The sequence below is a fragment of the Etheostoma cragini genome, chromosome 2 (assembly GCF_013103735.1).
Source record: "Etheostoma cragini isolate CJK2018 chromosome 2, CSU_Ecrag_1.0, whole genome shotgun sequence".
NCBI lineage: Eukaryota > Metazoa > Chordata > Actinopteri > Perciformes > Percidae > Etheostoma > Etheostoma cragini.
In genome coordinates this window covers 15028975-15046633 of record NC_048408.1, presented here as the reverse complement: position 1 = coordinate 15046633, position 17659 = coordinate 15028975, and the positions used below count along the sequence as shown (strand labels likewise).

Here is a 17659-nt window from a genome sequence, read left to right as displayed (position 1 = left end):
GTGTGTGTGTGTGTGTGTGTGTGTGTGTGTGTGTGTCGCGTGCATGGACGTGTCTCTCTTTTCCTGTCAGGGGCTGCTTCTCTCTGTGGCGCTGTGTTCATCTCCCCACTTTAAATTAGGTCACACCACAGGGGGAGTTGCTGTCACAAATTCACGCACACACACAAACACACACACACACACACACACACAAACACACACACACACACACACACACACACATACATACACACAGATCCTCCCCTTTTGCTTACCCCTGCTGTGTATGTCAGCTCAAATCGATCCTGCTTTGAATTAAGGAACCGAATTAAGTTTAGGTGGCAGTTAAGATGCTGACACACATGCTACCAAGTCCATGCACGCGCACAGTTAAAGGCAGACGTAGAAATGACCAGGAATTATCTCCAAACAATCTCTCTTTGACTCACACCACATACATGCATGGGCAGAAACACACACAGAGAGGCTCATAGACCAGCAGTAGGCTGTATTGAAGTGTCAGGTAGGGGAGTGCTGAACTAGAGAAGCTGTCAGAATTGGGCAAACATCAAAGATAACAACTTAATATAGTCCTTTCTTCTCTCTCTGCTCCACTTTGTCTCTTGTTTGTCTTTATTTTTGTTATTCTTTTTTCCTTATTTTCTATTTTTTGACTCTTTTTCCTCACATATTTCTTTTCTGTCTTTCTTTGTTTCTGGGTCTTTCTTTTGTCTTCCATTTTTCACTGGTTTATTTAACTTTTCTTTTTTTATGCTGTCTGTTTTCTGAGTCTGAATTCCACAGTTTCTTTCCCTGAGCTTTGGAGCTAGATTAGTTTCTTTATTACATGCAAGAAAATAAATGATGTGAGAGCAAAAAAATGTTTGAGAGAAAAAGTGTTTATACCAATAGCAAAAAAAAAAAATTTCTGAGAAAAACAAAATACGTTTTTAAACTCTGAAACATATTTTTTGCTATCAGTATGAACAATTTTCTATCCCAAAAAAAATGTATCCACCCTTTAGGTTCCAAATATATCCCTTATGTTTCAAGGCAGTACATTAATCTTGCCCCTTCTTACCTGTATACACATATTTACGGTACGGTTTTTTCTGTGTAACAACCAAGAACCAGTGGGGCAAAATGCAAAAGTGCCTGTTTCTATTTTATTACATGGTAATATTAGAATAACAGAGGTGTAGAGATTACCTAGAAATGCCAAAGGCTGATTCTGAGTCAGGATAAACCCTTGTATGACCTAAGGTTGTTTTTACTTGTGATTTAACAAGAGGTACATTAAAAGATGCCAACATTTTTACAGGTATCTTTAATGAGCAATCAAAAAATATAATACTCAATAAAAAATACTGACATGACAGAATTAAAATCACAAACTTGCTCTTATAAAATTGACAATAACCCACCTTCCCCTTTAAAACCTTTCCTGTATAAATAATCACGCATGCTGCCTTTGGTTGCTGAAATCTCCTACAAGGACCCTCGGAGGAACACGTTTAGAATAAAAAGCATTATTACACATTACAACATTAATGTGATGTCAGAATATTAAAGCACTGACAATATCGCAAGGGAACATTAATCTATTAAGGAAGACCCACACATTACAGTAATCATGAGACAGTGACTCCTTTCTCCTCTGCCCCGGCAGACACAGGAAGGCAGAGATGCTGATGCACTAATGGTCCTGGTATTACAATAACCTGGCATATCGGGATTTTAAGTGCAGCTATTCATATTTCAAGTTTGGTGCTGCTTAACATAATTATAACAGTGTAAAGTTTAAAGAGCATTATATAACAATAATGATGAACTGTATTTTTTATCAGTAAACCCCATTTATTAACAGGGTTACAAAATTAGAAACATCTGAAAAATACTGTAGAAATAAAATAGAAATAATCCAAGTTCTAGTATATAAAACAACATAACCGTGAATTAAAGATATTACTAAATAGAACATTGTGATTGAAAGCATTGTTTTTTAATATTACAGTACTGTTATATTGATATACATATTTTAGGCTGACATGTTTTTTCCACCACTAAAATGCCTCAGTTTTCTAACTGTATGCTCGGCTTGGGTAGAAGCAATTTGTCCTAAATTTTTAGCTTGTCTCTTTGTGCAGCTGTGGCTCAGTGGTAGAGCGATTGCCTGCCAATCGGAAGGTTGGTGGTTCGATCCACGCCCCTGCAGTCATTGTCGAAGTGTCCTTGGGCAAGACACTGAACACCCCGAGTTGCCCCCGGTGCTGCGCATCGGAGTGTGAATGTGTGTGAGTGTTTATCTGATGAGCAGGTGGCACCTTGTACGGCAGCCCCGGCTACAGTGTATGAATGTGTGTGAATGGTGAATGTTTCCTGTAGATGTAAAAGCGGTTTGAGCAGTTGTTAAGACTGGAAAAGCGCTATATAAATACAGCACATTTACATTTACATTTAACATTGTGTGTCTGTGTGTATGTGTGTGTGTATGTGTATGTGTGTGTGTGTGTATGGCTGCTCATGAGGACAAAGGATCTAAAAAAGTTTCTGCATATCTCAACATGAACTCTCAACACACTCACTGTCCCTCTCTGTCCTTCTCTGTCTCTTTAACACACAAAGGCACAAACACTTTCATGGTTTTAAAATTCTTCCTGAAAGCCAGAAACACAAAGGCTGATTACATTTTTTCCTTTTATTTCCTCCATTTTTCACTTCCTCCCTTTCCTAATCACTGTAATAAGAGATGAAACTGTCCTCTTGTTTTGCCTTTTCCATAATGAAGAGACAAATTCTGCCATGACGCATGTCCACACGCACAAAGACTGATGACTTATTTTTGATTCTCTCTGTTTCCATTTGCTTACACAAAAGCTTTCATTAGCTTGTACACTTTGTGCAAATTATCAATAGTGTTTGGCAGCTCACTGCTTTAATCCGGAGGGGTTCTTATTGTTGATCTGCACATTGGTAACATTGTTACTTCCCATTCAGTCCCTTTAAATAACATTTGGCCTGTGGTGGCAGGACCAACATGCTGTATGCATGTGTGTGCATGTGTATGTGCACGTTTGGATACTTTTTGAATCATTCCAGGCTGCATCAGTGATCATTGAGCTACCCATCTCAAATAAGCTCCACAATCGATTGGACGACCTAGACTCTGCAAACAGCCAATAGGGCACATGTCATTCCCCGATAAATGGCTGGAGAAATAGTGAGAGAGGGTTGAAAGAGAGAGAGAGAGAGAGAGAGAGACAAAGAAGAAGAAGAAGAAGAGGAGAGAGGGAGGACAAGAGGAGATGAAGGGGGGAGAGCAGGGTGAGAAGGTGGCAGACGGATTGAGATTTAATTTTCAGGTCACGGCATCTTGTGTCACTTGTGAATCCAGACACATACAGAGAGGAAGTGAAGCACGTATAGGCACACACACACACACACCCACACACACCCACACACACACACAAGCCAGTGCATATGTTTGTCAGCATCCCAGTATATACATATGTGTGAATGTGTATGTTCGTATAAATGTGTGTGTAGCTGACATAAGCAGTTCTGTGGACATATATCAGGGCTGACATTTAACGCTTAGCTCTGCCACTAAGCTTATTAGCCAAACACCGAATATCAGCACAATCTCCCTCCCTCCTAGCCTTCTGTTTTATCCAGTACTCGCCCCACATCCCCCACACCCCTCACCTCTCCTCCATCTCTTTCTTTTCCTAATTTTTCAACCTGAACATGTTGACTTTTCTCACACGTGTGAATCTTTCCACACTTCTTTTTGTTTCATTTCCACTGCTTCCTAACCTTTCTTCAGAGTCCTGCTGATTGCTACTGAAGGCTTTGGCAACTCATCAACACATAGTCGCACACACACACACACACACACACACACACACACACACACACACACACACACACACATACACACACATACACATACACTACGCTAAATTCCAAACAGGAGGAGAAGTAAGAGTAAAGCAGTGAAAGATGTCAGAATGGAAAGGACCAGAAGATGTTGACTGGAGCTGGCAGAAAAGATTTAATCGAAATTATTTGCGTTGACGTTTAGCTTTCAATTATCCACTGATGAGACAGAGACAACGAGATGGACTGTGTGACAGAGAGACAGACATACTGCTAGAGCAAGAAAGGCAAGAAGACGATCGCGATGAGGGGTAAAGAATGAACCCGGAAGGAGTGTGAGCTTCTTTTTAGGAGCAATAACAATTCAATTAGGGAGAAATGTATGTAGAACTAAGTGCTCTGTAATGGGAAACAGGCTTCTACAGCTACATATTGAAGAGAGAAAGCAGGAGAGAAGGCAGAGACAGCCAGGGAGTGAGAATACAGTAGACAAGAGGCAAAAGGAGAGATACAAATAGAGGGAAATGTGGGGGGAAATTCTATCTATCCAAGGCCAGTCAAACAAGTAATTTCCTCAAAAATGCAATCATGTTAAAGTGAATTGGAGCATGTCACAAACTGTAATACGTGACCCATGTTCTCTTAATCTTTCAAGACATGGTGTGTGCGTGCGTGTATGTGTGCGTTCATGTATAAGAACATCACTCCATGTTGGACCAACATGCTTCATAAGAGCATCTAGGTCAGCATGAGATCTGAGAGAGAGGAAAAAGAAACATACTTAAAGTGACTTTTTGCAGCAGATGAGTGAAAGCAAGCCATTAAAAGGATGAGCGAAGGGGAACGAAAAGAATTTGCTTATGAGCAATAAGAATAAAAACAAGGGTCAAAGAATAAAAGAAGAAAGCTGCTGGTTTGGGTTAATTTAAAGTTAAAGTCCAGTTCCAACGCATGATTTAAGCCCAATTTGGGTGTTAAATTAGTAGCGCAGTATTCTTTATTAAAGGCACGAGGGGGACTCAAAGCAATCCAATATGCAGGAAATCCAATATTCAGGAAATATGATGTTGCATCATATGCAAAGAAAAACATTTTGAGGGGTTCACTTAATTGAATTCTTACCCACAGTGAGTTCTTCCACCCAAAAGAGATTGGGGCTTTCACTGTGTCGGGAGATTAACACTCTCTCATGTGGCTTTTTTTGTTTTTTAATTCAGACTCACCTGCCAAGGTTACTCTCTATGCCTTTCCCTTTGTTACCCACCTCTGTCCTTTTTTCTCTTTTTCTGCAGTTCTCCAATTACAAATACAAATCATCTTCTTTCTCCCTTTTTGTTTAATTTGGCACTCTCCATAATGAATGTTCCATGTTCAATTTTCTCTCTCTCTCGCTCTCTCTCTCTCTCTCTCTCTCTCTCACCCCACATACATACACCTCACAGCCTGAGCCAGATATCATAAGGTATTGAGTGGTTTGAAGGGAACATAAATCACTTTTTGATCACCTTGCCTGCTTTCAAAAAAGCACAAAACAACACAAAAAGGGAAAGGTGGGAGACTTTGAAATGCTTTATAACCTGTTATTATTATTTCTGCTTTTGCTGTGTATCAGTCATTTTCTAATATTCACATCTCCTTCCCCCCCTAAACCTCTGCAGCATGTACACATAACTTCTCAATCCCTAATTTAAATAGATGTTTCTGGTGAGATGCTCTCTGATTTCATTTAACATGTTTCTAAATGTGTTCCAAGTTCTCCATGCATGCTTTCAAGACTGCAGTTTTTTGTTTTTGACATTACGAATCATTGAAGAGGAGGAGCAAGCAAATATTTGTTACTTGTAGTTCTGATGTTCCTTGTCCACGTTGATGCCCTAACATCCACCAGATTGATATGAAACAGGCAGAGGCACACAAATGCACTGGCATACACAAATGCATAAATGTTAAGGGTAGATGTCGGTTAGCTGTTGTGAGCAGATGTAAACACTTAGGATGAGTCAGAGATGAAGTTAATTAGATGGGGATTTTTAGTATTTTCCCAAATAAAGACACAGTGGCAAAAATAGCAACACAAAAATTAACAAAATTATGGGAAGAAAACAAACACGTACTAAATGTTCATTGACTTGGGAGACAAAAACTATCACATGATTTAAATATACAACTGTTCACTAATTTACCTTTAATACAGTCACTACTCTGAGGGCATCCAACGACATAATGCTCCCTCAGGTTTTCCTCAAGCACTCTCTCTCGCAAATTAAATTGCCATATGATATACACCTAAAGCCCGCCCCTCAGATTGGAACATACCAACACCACAGTACAAGACAGGGGTGGCTCAGGTGACTACACAATGAAGACTTAACACAGCCAAAATTGTTATAGCTATGAAGCTAGATATTTAGTATTATTTATATAATTTACACTAACATTTCACAAAGCCACAACATACACTGACTGACAATAAAGTAATTACACAAAATCCTGTGTCACTTCCAGTAATTTAGTAATCCAGTAATTTAAATCTAAGGCTCGGCAAACTTTCCTTAATGCAACATAGAGAACACATACAGACAAGACAAAGATCATGTGTTACCCTCTGCTACCTTTCAAACTCAGTACACAGACACATAGGTAACAAACCACATTTGTGTTGCGTAGTTATTTTAACCTGTCATGTTTGTAAAGTAAGTGGTGTGGCTTTAAACAATCAGAGAATGCTGTATTTATAGTTGTAGCAATTGCATATACTGTACATCACCGTCGTATTGGATGTTAAATGTGTGCATTTAGCCACGCGATTTCTTTGGATATTTGATGAATGGCTAGGTTAACAGATCATTTGAAAACAATGATAATTAACAAAACAAACTGACACGCTAAACCAACATATACAGGCAACCTTTACACTCAGTCTTTGAGCCATTAAGTAGGTAGCGCCTCGTTACCGTGACGGCAGCCATGTGCCCCGTCGCAGTAAACAATTACACTGACTCACAAACACATTAAAAATGACTCTGACATGCATACCCTTGGTTCTCTCCGTTCTTTCGTTGTTCTTTGTCACAAAGACACACACAACTAGCCACACAAATCTGGTTTCTCTTTCTCCCTCCAACAGTGTTTCACATATGCAAACACACCTACACACACTGCTACGCACACACTACTACATACACACACACCTACATGCACACACACCAGTATTCAGGTGCGATCTGTATTCTAAACAGCTTTCCAGGTCGGTCAGACGCTGATCCATCAAACACCGACACTGTGTACCGTTTTGTATCTGCAGCAACCTTCAGCGTTAAAGAGTAGCACCGGCAGTCCAGAAATTCACGGTGTGTGCATGTGTGTGTCTTTCTATAGTATGTATGTCTGTTCACATTCATAGAGTCTCCCAAATATTCTGACACACTATCATTCATGCACACAGACACACAGATGCTCACACCCACCAAATAATTCATATCTTAATGGCTGATGTTACCATTTCGGCCAGACACTCCACGTTCCCAAGCTGTCTTCAATCGCAAAAGAAGTGAGTGTGTGTGTGTGTGTGTGTGTGTGTGTGTGTGTGTGTGTGTGCGTGTGTGTGTGTGTGTTGCTTGCGTGCATTTGTCCGTAGCTCTTATCTTAGCTTGTCTCTTTGATCAACCTATAAAAGCACTGAGGCATGGACAGATAGCCTGGACCAACACACTATCGCTCTTTCACTCCCTCTGAGTCTTTCCTTCGCCCTCACACACATTAACCGCCATGAACACACACCAACACACTCGTAAACACTTTCCCATTTGTAGATGCATCTCTCCCATCACCCAATGGCTATGAGGAGTATTGTGTTGCCTCCTCAGCTTTATCTATCTGGAGTGGGGAATGTATCAGTTTCGGTTTATCTGTTTTCCTCTTTATACTTGAAACTGTATTGCGCTGAAAGTAAAAAAAAAAAAAAAAGTGAATGTATCTTTGCAAAGTGATAGCAAATATTGATACCCGGTGGACAGTTGCTCTGGTAGTGACTTTAAAACCATCACACACTGAGAAATAATCTGTTTGCTTTCTACTGCAGTCACAACAACAGTAATTAGATTTACTGCACTGCCTCAGTTTTTCACAAACATGGGAACTTGGGAAATGAGATTTGGACTTTATCATAATTTTGCACAATACAATATGAATTTTCTCCTCTCCATTCCTTTCCCTTTTCACCCCTCTACTCCGTCTCTCTTTCTCCACCCTAGATCAGTATATTTATGACCCACCTGTCCAACTATGGCAATGATCGACTGGGTCTTTACACATTCGTCCACCTGGCTTCCTTCCTTCGCTCGTGGACAAACCTGAAACTCCACACACTCCCACCGCTGCAGCTTGCACAAAAGTACTTTCAGCTTTTTCCCGAACAAAGGAACCCGCTCTGGCAGGTGTGTTTGCGTACCCACATGTATAATCTTGTGTGTTTCTGCACTCGTCTGTTCATTGTTTTTCCGTGCATGTCTGTGGGAAAGTAGTCTCTCTTAATGTGGATTAAATAATATTCAGGAGGAAAACAAATTGTATGAGCTTTTTGATAGGAAAAATATCCTCATATTTTCTTTTGTTTGGTACTGTACACATGTTAATGATTTAATGATTACTTTTACACTATGCTGACTTTGATTCAAAAGTCTGAATATTTATCATTTACTCATTTATTATAGTAAAAAAAGTGGTTAATGAATTTTATAGTAGAATATGAATAGGACAGAGGATTTTTATTGTTTAAGTTGGTTTTCTATTGTCACTTTTGCAGCGTTCTTGTTCCATTGTATATTAGTTTGTGGTGTGTTGTAAGCCCATGCTGGCTGGGATTTGTTGTGTGCATGACACACTAAGAAAACACATTATTCTGTGTAGGAAATCCACCGTGCACTGGAAATATGGGCATGCATGTTTTATATGTACATACTTTAACCTCTCATCCTTTGTCTGTGCCTCTTTAGAACCCATGCGATGATAAACGACATAAAGACATCTGGTCTAAAGAGAAAACCTGTGACAGGTTACCCAGGTTTATGGTCATAGGCCCACAGAAAACAGGTAAGCTACACACAAACATCCACATGCAATGGAGAGACTCCTTCTGTGTGCCCAGGTGTCTAGATCCTCAACACCAGAGCCCATTTATTTAATCCCCCTAGCTCCTTTGGTCCTGTCAGAGGGAGACAAAGGAGGAGGCTCATGCCTCCTTTCTTCCACCCACATACTATCTACTTTAAATGCATGGAGATACAGTACTGAGCTACCACCCTCTCCTTTTCTGACTTTCTCTCTGTCAAAGAGACAAAAAGCAGGAGATTATTACAAATCTGTATCACTACTTGGATCCATAGTGTTGCCTTTGTGTGATCTCAGGAATTCTAATTCCTGGTGTTTGATGTGATAGGTGAGGATGTCCTGTAATACTGCTAATTAACAAGGTGATATTTTACTAAATGGGAGGAGGGGTCACAATAGCAATATTAGCAGTCCAACAACAACTACACTACAATAAATTCTCATTGTTTTGTGGTGTATACCTAGCATGTCAGAGATGTTAGAGCAAATGGGAAACAGGGTCAGAGGGGATGTTATGGGATGTGTGGGTGTGAGTGTTAGGTGAACAGGGTGAAAGAGAGCTGCTGAGGGTGAGACAGAGGGCACGACCAGAGCCCCAGTGCTGATTGATGTCAAATGGGTTTGAATCATTTGATGGGGAGGCCAGTGATAATTAAACACACACGCACACACACACACACACACACACACACACACACATACACACAGTGTATCCTCAACAAGACATAAATCTTGCTGAGGAAAAAATCATCCAGTATGGATAGGGAGATGACAGCTCTCACACATACTAGCACACACGCACACAGACACACACACACGCGCGCACACACGCACACAACACACACAGACTACCCGCAGCTGAGTTGAATTAACGAGCCGGGTATGAATTATGCCCTTTCTTCCAGGAACGACAGCACTTTATCTCTTCCTACTCATGCATCCCTCCATCTCCAGTAACTTCCCCAGTCAAAAGACTTATGAGGAGGTACAGTTCTTCAACACTAATAACTACCACAAAGGAATTGACTGGTAAGAACAAACACAAACATACACACACACACGCACTTATCTTTCATTCTCTCTGTGTGCCTTTTTATTAGTCAAAACCTAAGGTGAAAAGGAAGATTACAAACAAACTCTTTACATTTTAAAGGTTGTTGTAGATTAATGTGTCTTGCAGACTTCAATAATACATTAAGAAGTTCAAAAACATCTTCAAAATGATCTTTTAAGCCTGCAAACATAAGCCAACAGACATATGGCTGCCTAAATTGACCCATAAATGGGTTACTTAGCTGACAGAGACACAGCTGGTGCAGTCTCCGAAGTCATCCAGAAAAGACTTAACTCTGAAAATGTGTCATTAAAATGATATTGTCAAGTTTATTTTAGGCTCGTTGTCTAAAAACAAATTAAGGCCATAACTTTCTGACTGAATCTGACTTTGAAAAAATGTGTAAAAACTTATCAATGTACACTCCGGGTGACTGAATTAGCAGTAAAGCTGTGGTGCTTGTGTGTGATGCTTGTATTATCATGGTGTTCAAATGTGTATTTGCATTTCCTCTCAATTTTGTTGCCTCAGGTACATGGAGTTTTTCCCCTTGCCTTCTAATGTAACCACGGACTTCCTGTTTGAGAAAAGCGCTAACTACTTCCCCTCAGAAGAGTCCCCGCGGCGAGCTGCTGCCTTGCTGCCCAAGGCCAAGATCATCACTCTGCTCATCAACCCCTCTGACAGGGCCTACAGTTGGTATCAGGTATGTACACAAACAGAATATATATGATGCCAGTGACTGCATGTATTATTTTTCACCTTCTACATCTGCCTGCTTCATAATAAGACATGCTTCATCTCTCTGTAGATGAGTTCTGTATTTCTCTCTGTGAGCGATGAGTTAACAAGCCTATCTATATATCTCTGTGTGGGAAATGTCACAAGATCCTTAAATCTTCTGCTTAAGTCTGTTTCATCAATGAGACATGAATGTCAATAACGTGGCAGCTCAAATGTTATGTCCTTGTCAACAATATAAATGGTGTCTTGTGTAAAGTTGTGAATATATTATTTGATGTTTAAAGTGAGGTTATTGTACAATAAGATTGAATTCTCTGAATCTTATGTGGCTGTATCTGCTGACCTTAACAGCATCAAAGAGCTCACGAGGACCACGCAGCCCTGCGGTTTACCTTCTATGATGTCATCAGTGCCAGACCAGGAGCACCGGCCGAGCTCCGCTCCCTGCAGAGCCGCTGTCTCATTCCCGGTCTCTACTCTTCACACCTAGAGAGGTGGCTCACGTACTACCCTGCCAACCAGGTATGTACAGACACAGGCACAGATACGTTCTATTGCACTTCAAGGCCAAACCCATGCACAGATCACACAGTATGCAACCTAAAAGTCTTGTATTTGCTTTGTAAGATGAGAATTTAAAGAAAAGGATTGAAAGAGGAGACTTTAAATTTAATGATGTTTAATGAATTCAGGAGGAGTGGAACTACCTTGTATATTTTACATTGTTAGATGGGAACTAAATACAGTAACACTTTGTCTATTGTCTGTAGGCATACGTAGAAATTAAGAAGCTGCCCCCTTTTACTCATATCCAATGTCAAAAGGAATTGTATTGCACTAACTAGTTAGTTAATTGTACCCAGTGTTACAGCATGACTGTATCTGTGTGTAGGTGATGATCATAGATGGCCATCAGCTGAGAACGGACCCTGCAGCAGTAATGGATGAAGTGCAGAAGTTCCTAGGTGTCACTCCTCATTTCAACTACTCCCAGGCCCTTACGTAAGTCTCTCTGCTTTTCGTTTTCAGTCTCTTCCATCCCGTTGCGTCCTGGCACAATGGCACCTTTCACCTGGCGTGCACTGTAATAGAAATGACAGTACCGATTCAAGCTGTAACATCACTCCCAACCCAAATCTGTGTGAAGCCTGACATCTACTGGGGAACACTGGGGTACAACATGCCATCTCCTCTTCTCCAGTCTTTGGTGCCAGGTAGTGTCAGTCTCTGAAAAGTACACCAGACAGTGACATCACCTAGCACCAAAGAGCAGCCAATAGCAGATGGTCAGTTTACCTCTTTGCTTTGAGCTGTTACACTTCTGCCTTTATACACATTTCATTTTATGCTATTTTCAGTATTTGGAGGGGAGAGGGGGAGTAGTATGTGGTACCAATGGAGAGCTTTAAGAGGACAAACAAGAGATGACGAGACAAAAAAGAGAAAAGAACCATGAAGGAGTTCTGTTACATTCGATTTAATAGAGGACATGGCGGGAATTATTATGTATAATTGCAAATTTACAAAACAATGTTGAGAAAAAGAATAATTTACTGATGTCAATAAATGCAGCAGGTATTTTTTATAACGCATAACCTGCTGGTGATTTATACTACAGCATACACTTACATCTCCTCACACTTACATTTTAGGAATCACTTCCAACTTATTAGGAATGTTAACATCTGATTACATTGCTTGTGCAATTTTTAAATCCATAAATATTGATTGTATTACATTCATATTAAACACATTAATTTGTTGCTGGCCTAGGATAAAATCCCTGTTTTGGGTAAATACAAGTATGAAAAGGTTAGTGCACTGCACAATGTCAGTCCGAAAGAAGTAAAACCGCAAAGACCCCAGAGCAAAATAAATAGCTACTGTAACTTCTACAGTACGAACTAAACATGAGCCGTCTTTCATACCAGATACAAAAAAACATGTGGGAAGGGAGAAATGTTTTTTTGTGTAAGTGTTTGTTTTGTTTGTAGCCACAAATACAGCCTTGTAATTTGTTTGACCAATGGAATCACATTCTCAATAGTTGTTAATAGAACAACAAAAAACAACATCATGTGTTTATTCTTTAATACAGATATAATATTCTGTAGAACAAATGTTGTCAGGTATTGTTATTTGTAATATGTGAGAAGCCTAAAATATGCATGTCAACCAAATTAATACAACTTGAGAGAATAAGCTTTGGCCACTTGATGCTGTACTTCAACTCCTTCTTCATTAGAGATTTTGCAGTGTGACCTTTAAGTTTGGGAGAAGTGGTAAACAGTTTATTTATCTCGAGCACCACTCATCAGAATGCAATCTGCCTGCTAGCCCTCAAATCTCCAGACAGAGACATCTAGAATTTGTAGCTCAGATTGGGACAGAGAGAGCCTCTGTCTTGAATCACAAGCCCACATGCATACCAATAAATTGTAAAGAAATGCATTTTGACAGAATAATAAGGAAGGTGTGTGTGTGTGTGTGTGTGTGTGTGTGTGTTTGTGTGTGTGTGTGTGTGGGTGTGTGTGTGTGTGTGTGTGTGTGAGATGACAGAGTTACACAAAAGCCTAATCTTTCTTTTCTCATTCTTTTGACATGGCAGCAGTCTGACAGACCCTCAACACTGGAGCCTATTTATTTAATCCCCCTCTCCTTTCTTCCTCCTGTTCTGTCAGAGGAAAACTGAAGGAGAACCACTTAACTCTTTTCTCCTCTTTTATTTAGCCGCTGATGCATGCAGATAAAGAACAATATTTGCATCTTTCACTCACATCTACATTAGCCCTTGTCCTCTATCTGTCAGAAAACAGTTACAAATAATGTTTATCTTTTTTCTTTTTTTTTACTTTTTTAAATCAACATTATATGCAGTAGATAGACGTACCAGCCAATAAACAGTATACATGCAGGCATACTGTATACACATGCACATACACACTTAAATACGCGTATATACTATATGTACAGTACATACAGTCATCTGTATACATGCATATGTATTCATGCATATACATAAGTCAACAAGCACATGCATTTACAAGGGTATTCATGCCATGCTGCTGGGGTGCAAAAGTCACACTGCTTACAAGAGAGGCAGTTTGACTTCACAAGGGATTCTCAAAAAGCCAATATGGGAACATTATAGGCACTTCAAATTTATACATATATTTCCCCCTCACATTTATGTATTTCTTTACATTCAGTAATGTATTAAAGTTCCAACTCTAGCACATACCGGTATATACACCCCCAAGTGATCATATGTTATCATCTCTTTTTGGTAGCCATGTTTCGAATGTCTGCTTTTAACAATAGAAAAGTTGTGATTACTATCTTTACCTGATCAAACACCTGTAAACTATGACAGCCATATAATCTTCCACTCTAGTTTGTTGTTGCCCGGAGGGAGTTTTGATTAGAAGTCAGCTCCCTTTTTACAAAATGTTATCTTTTGAAGATAAACAGTGGAGAAAAACAAGGAGGACATACTGCATCATATTTAACATGTTTATAAATGCATTGTTAAATGTACCTAAATAATACCAAAAAAACAATAAGTCAATCAAAAAATGAATGTATAAAAAGTAAACTAGTCACGCAAAATTAACCAAACAATAAACTTTAGATTATTGTGAGACAGGCTAATAGAGACACAGATAGCACGCCAGCAAAAGACTAAGAGACAGAGTGTGTTGAATTGATAGTGACATTTACGTCTAGTCCTTATCTATAAAGTAGGCACACTTTTTTGCCTGTAATTTCTTAAAACAACAACACTCACTGCTTTATATTCAGACTGAACTTACTACCTATTTACGGTTTTGTTAAGATTTCTCTTCTGTCCGTCTCTCTCTGTTTCTTTTCTTTTAGGTTTGACCCTCAGAAGGGCTTTTGGTGCCAGCTTCTTGAGGGAGGAAAGACAAAATGTTTGGGAAAGAGCAAAGGGAGAAAGTACCCTCCAATGGAGCCAGAGGTAAACCTATACATTTTAATTAGAATAGATTTCTTCTCGGTGAAAAAAATGGAATGTTGAAGAAAGAGAAAGAGAAAAATAAAAAATAAAAAACAGCAGCCTGACTGACAGTGATACACACCTCTCCATTGCTGCAGCAAAATTTCCCACAGGACTGGAGCGCTGAGGTGGAAACTTTCAGCCAATCAGATCCAGACAGAAGGTTACAACCTAATTATGAGGACTCAATAGTGACATGCCACCCGTGAGAGAGAGGATAGGGGGGAGATTAGGTTGCAGGGAGCAAGGTAGAAGGAGAAAATCCAATTCATAAATCTTTGTCCTGGCTACTGATTCCACGGAGGAGAGAGCAGACCCGCCGACAATGAATCACACATTTGCTCTCACATGAATACAAACACACATAGATGCAATTTGTCTTCCCTCATGTGCTCACACATTGCTAATGGCTGCGCCTCAGTGTCACCTGTAATTAAACTGTATTTGAATGTCCACCAGGGGGACAGAAGGAGAGGACAGATGAGGAGGAGGGAAATACAGGGAACACCAGGGAGGAGAGAAAATAGATGCAGAGATGATGGATGCACACAGAAGGGAGAGAGATAATAGATCTCATGCATCCTTCATGTAATTTTTTTCCCTCTCTCTAACCTCTGTTTTCATTGCTCTGTTCATACCACTCTGCACTTAGAGGCCCTTAAGCCCTATTGAGGAGAAATAAACTGATCTTAAGATGGTGGAACATCATTTATCTCTCTTTATGTCTTGTTTATCACCTACTATGTCTGCTTATCTTCTTTCCTATGTTCTCACTCTTCATCTTCTTCTACCCCCCTCTCCTCTCATCAGGCACATGCATATCTCTCCAGGTACTACAAGGAACACAACGTGGAGCTGTCAAAGCTGCTGCATCGCCTCGGTCAGCCCCTTCCCTCCTGGCTGCGAGAGGAGCTGCAGAAGGTCAGCAGCTTTAAACTCTGTGATACTTATCTCAGCAGCTTTTAAATGCAAGGCAAAATTTCTAAACAGACATATGTCGGAAAATAGTGAAACACATTTTCCTGGAGTCCCTGAAATCTTGGTTTCATATCTTTTTTTTTTTTTTTTTACAATATGACAATTCAGTGACTAAATAAGCAACATTTAGAGTTATAGTTAAAAAAAATATTCTTAATAAATAAGCGTAACTAAAACACAAACTGAGCATGACTGTGTTGGTGTGGTTTGATCAAAAAAATAATTTAAATTGGCTTTTAGTGTAGACCAGTCTTAATAATGATCTTAGATTAGTTCAATGCAAGTTTTACAAAAAATAAATTTGGACCTATTGGAAGTCTATGACGTTAGTCACCCATTAGTCATCATCAAGCCATGTTCATTTGTCGCATGTTTCACACAGAAAACAAAACACAAAACAAAAATTCCTCATGTGAAATATTAAAAAAACCTTGATTTCTACAGAACTCAACATTGTTGGCTTTTGTCTGCAGATTTGTTTGTGTGCTGTCACTGTTAATGAATCAGAGGGAGCCACTGGACAGTCTACTTTGGTTTTCCAGCCCATTCCCAACAATTGCAGCATGTTTTCTTTCCTTTGTCATAGTTGGCATTTTAATCAATATGTTAAAAAAAATGGAATTATATTACTGTTCTTGTCTCTTTTCCCTCTTCTTTGTGTTTTCCTTTTCATCCCCATCCCTTGCTTTACCTCTTTCTGAAGGTTAGATAACCTTTGCATCCATGAACCAGGGTTAAAAGTCATGTGGTCGAAGACCAGGAAGTGACCAGGAGCACCTGACCTTCAGATCAGATGCAATGTCTGTGGCCTGTTAGTGAACCCTGAGGTGAAGGTAAGGACGGGGTGCCTCTTTTCACCTAGGAGCTGGGCCACTGCTGGAGGAGGCAGATGTCATGAAAAGCAAAGAAGCATGAAACTTTGGAGCGCTTAAACTGAACTCTTGGAAGGACGAAAGGATGGAATCAGAGTTTCAGGTGACTCTGACAGCTCTGTCTAAAGGGGGACAAAAAGAAAGAGCCACATTATAAGGATGACGAGAACTATGGGAGACAAGGAGTATTTGGCAAGTCTTCGATGCCCAAACTCAGTTCTGAACTGTGGTGAACTCTCATGCAGACCTGCGGTGACTTTGAGTGTTATTACTTTTTGTTTGATTTCCACCTTTAATTTATGATGCCAGAACAGCGCTGGTCAGCTGTGTGTGGTTCCCTTAGAGATGACTTTGCACTAAGTTCTGTTCTGATCTCCAAGACAAAAAAATTAAATAAAAATATATAGCATCCTATGTGGTTTTGTTAACTATTCTTTTAGTTTTCTTTTGGCAAAATGAGAATGAATAAGAAGGGAAGATAAGTGCATAGACTCAGGGTGAGTGACAGGCTGTTGCTTTCTATGGTAGCTTCTCATTGTTTTGTAAGTTAATTTTTATGAAGTGAAGCTAGTTTCTGGTAGATCTGGTAGCCTTTTACACATCTAGAGAAGTCACTGAAAATCACGGATTGGAAATGATTCACAGAAGCAAGATGCATTCCCTGCTCATTATTTTCCTTTGACAAGTCATGCGGAAGAGCGCCGGGTCCATTTAGCAGAGCATGAGTGCTGATGATCCAGTGCTGAGGGGACATGAGTTTGTGGTAAGAAAACTGACCAAATGAGCCTAATGCATACGGCACCTAATTCCTAGACTCTTTAAGTAGCTACTGTAACTGCAGACAGTTTTGGTTTTGGTTTTGTCAGTGTCTCATTTAAGTCTCAACCTCCTTTCTATTTTCATTTAAAAAAACAGTGGCCTACATTGTTAAGCTTCGAATTGAATGCAAAAAAATTTCTCAATGTCAAACACAAAAACCAAAATTAAAGAAATGAATATAACTGTCAGCATAAGTTGTTTGTTTTG

The 17659-nt window shown here is 39.7% G+C and overlaps 1 protein-coding gene across 1 annotated transcript in view; it reads left to right on the top strand.

Moving 5' to 3' along the window:
* The window catches only part of ndst3 (N-deacetylase/N-sulfotransferase (heparan glucosaminyl) 3), a 40267-nt gene extending 23203 nt beyond the window's left edge, over positions 1-17064 (top strand). Inside the window, exons 7-16 of the mRNA XM_034883433.1 lie at positions 2127-2139; positions 8112-8294; positions 8853-8949; positions 9873-9996; positions 10553-10727; positions 11117-11287; positions 11658-11767; positions 14642-14744; positions 15594-15704; positions 16470-17064. Coding sequence (XP_034739324.1) covers positions 2127-2139; positions 8112-8294; positions 8853-8949; positions 9873-9996; positions 10553-10727; positions 11117-11287; positions 11658-11767; positions 14642-14744; positions 15594-15704; positions 16470-16499 — 1117 coding nt within the window. The 3' untranslated portion in view covers positions 16500-17064. The remainder of the gene's footprint in view (positions 1-2126; positions 2140-8111; positions 8295-8852; positions 8950-9872; positions 9997-10552; positions 10728-11116; positions 11288-11657; positions 11768-14641; positions 14745-15593; positions 15705-16469) is intronic.
* Positions 17065-17659: the final 595 nt, after the last annotated feature.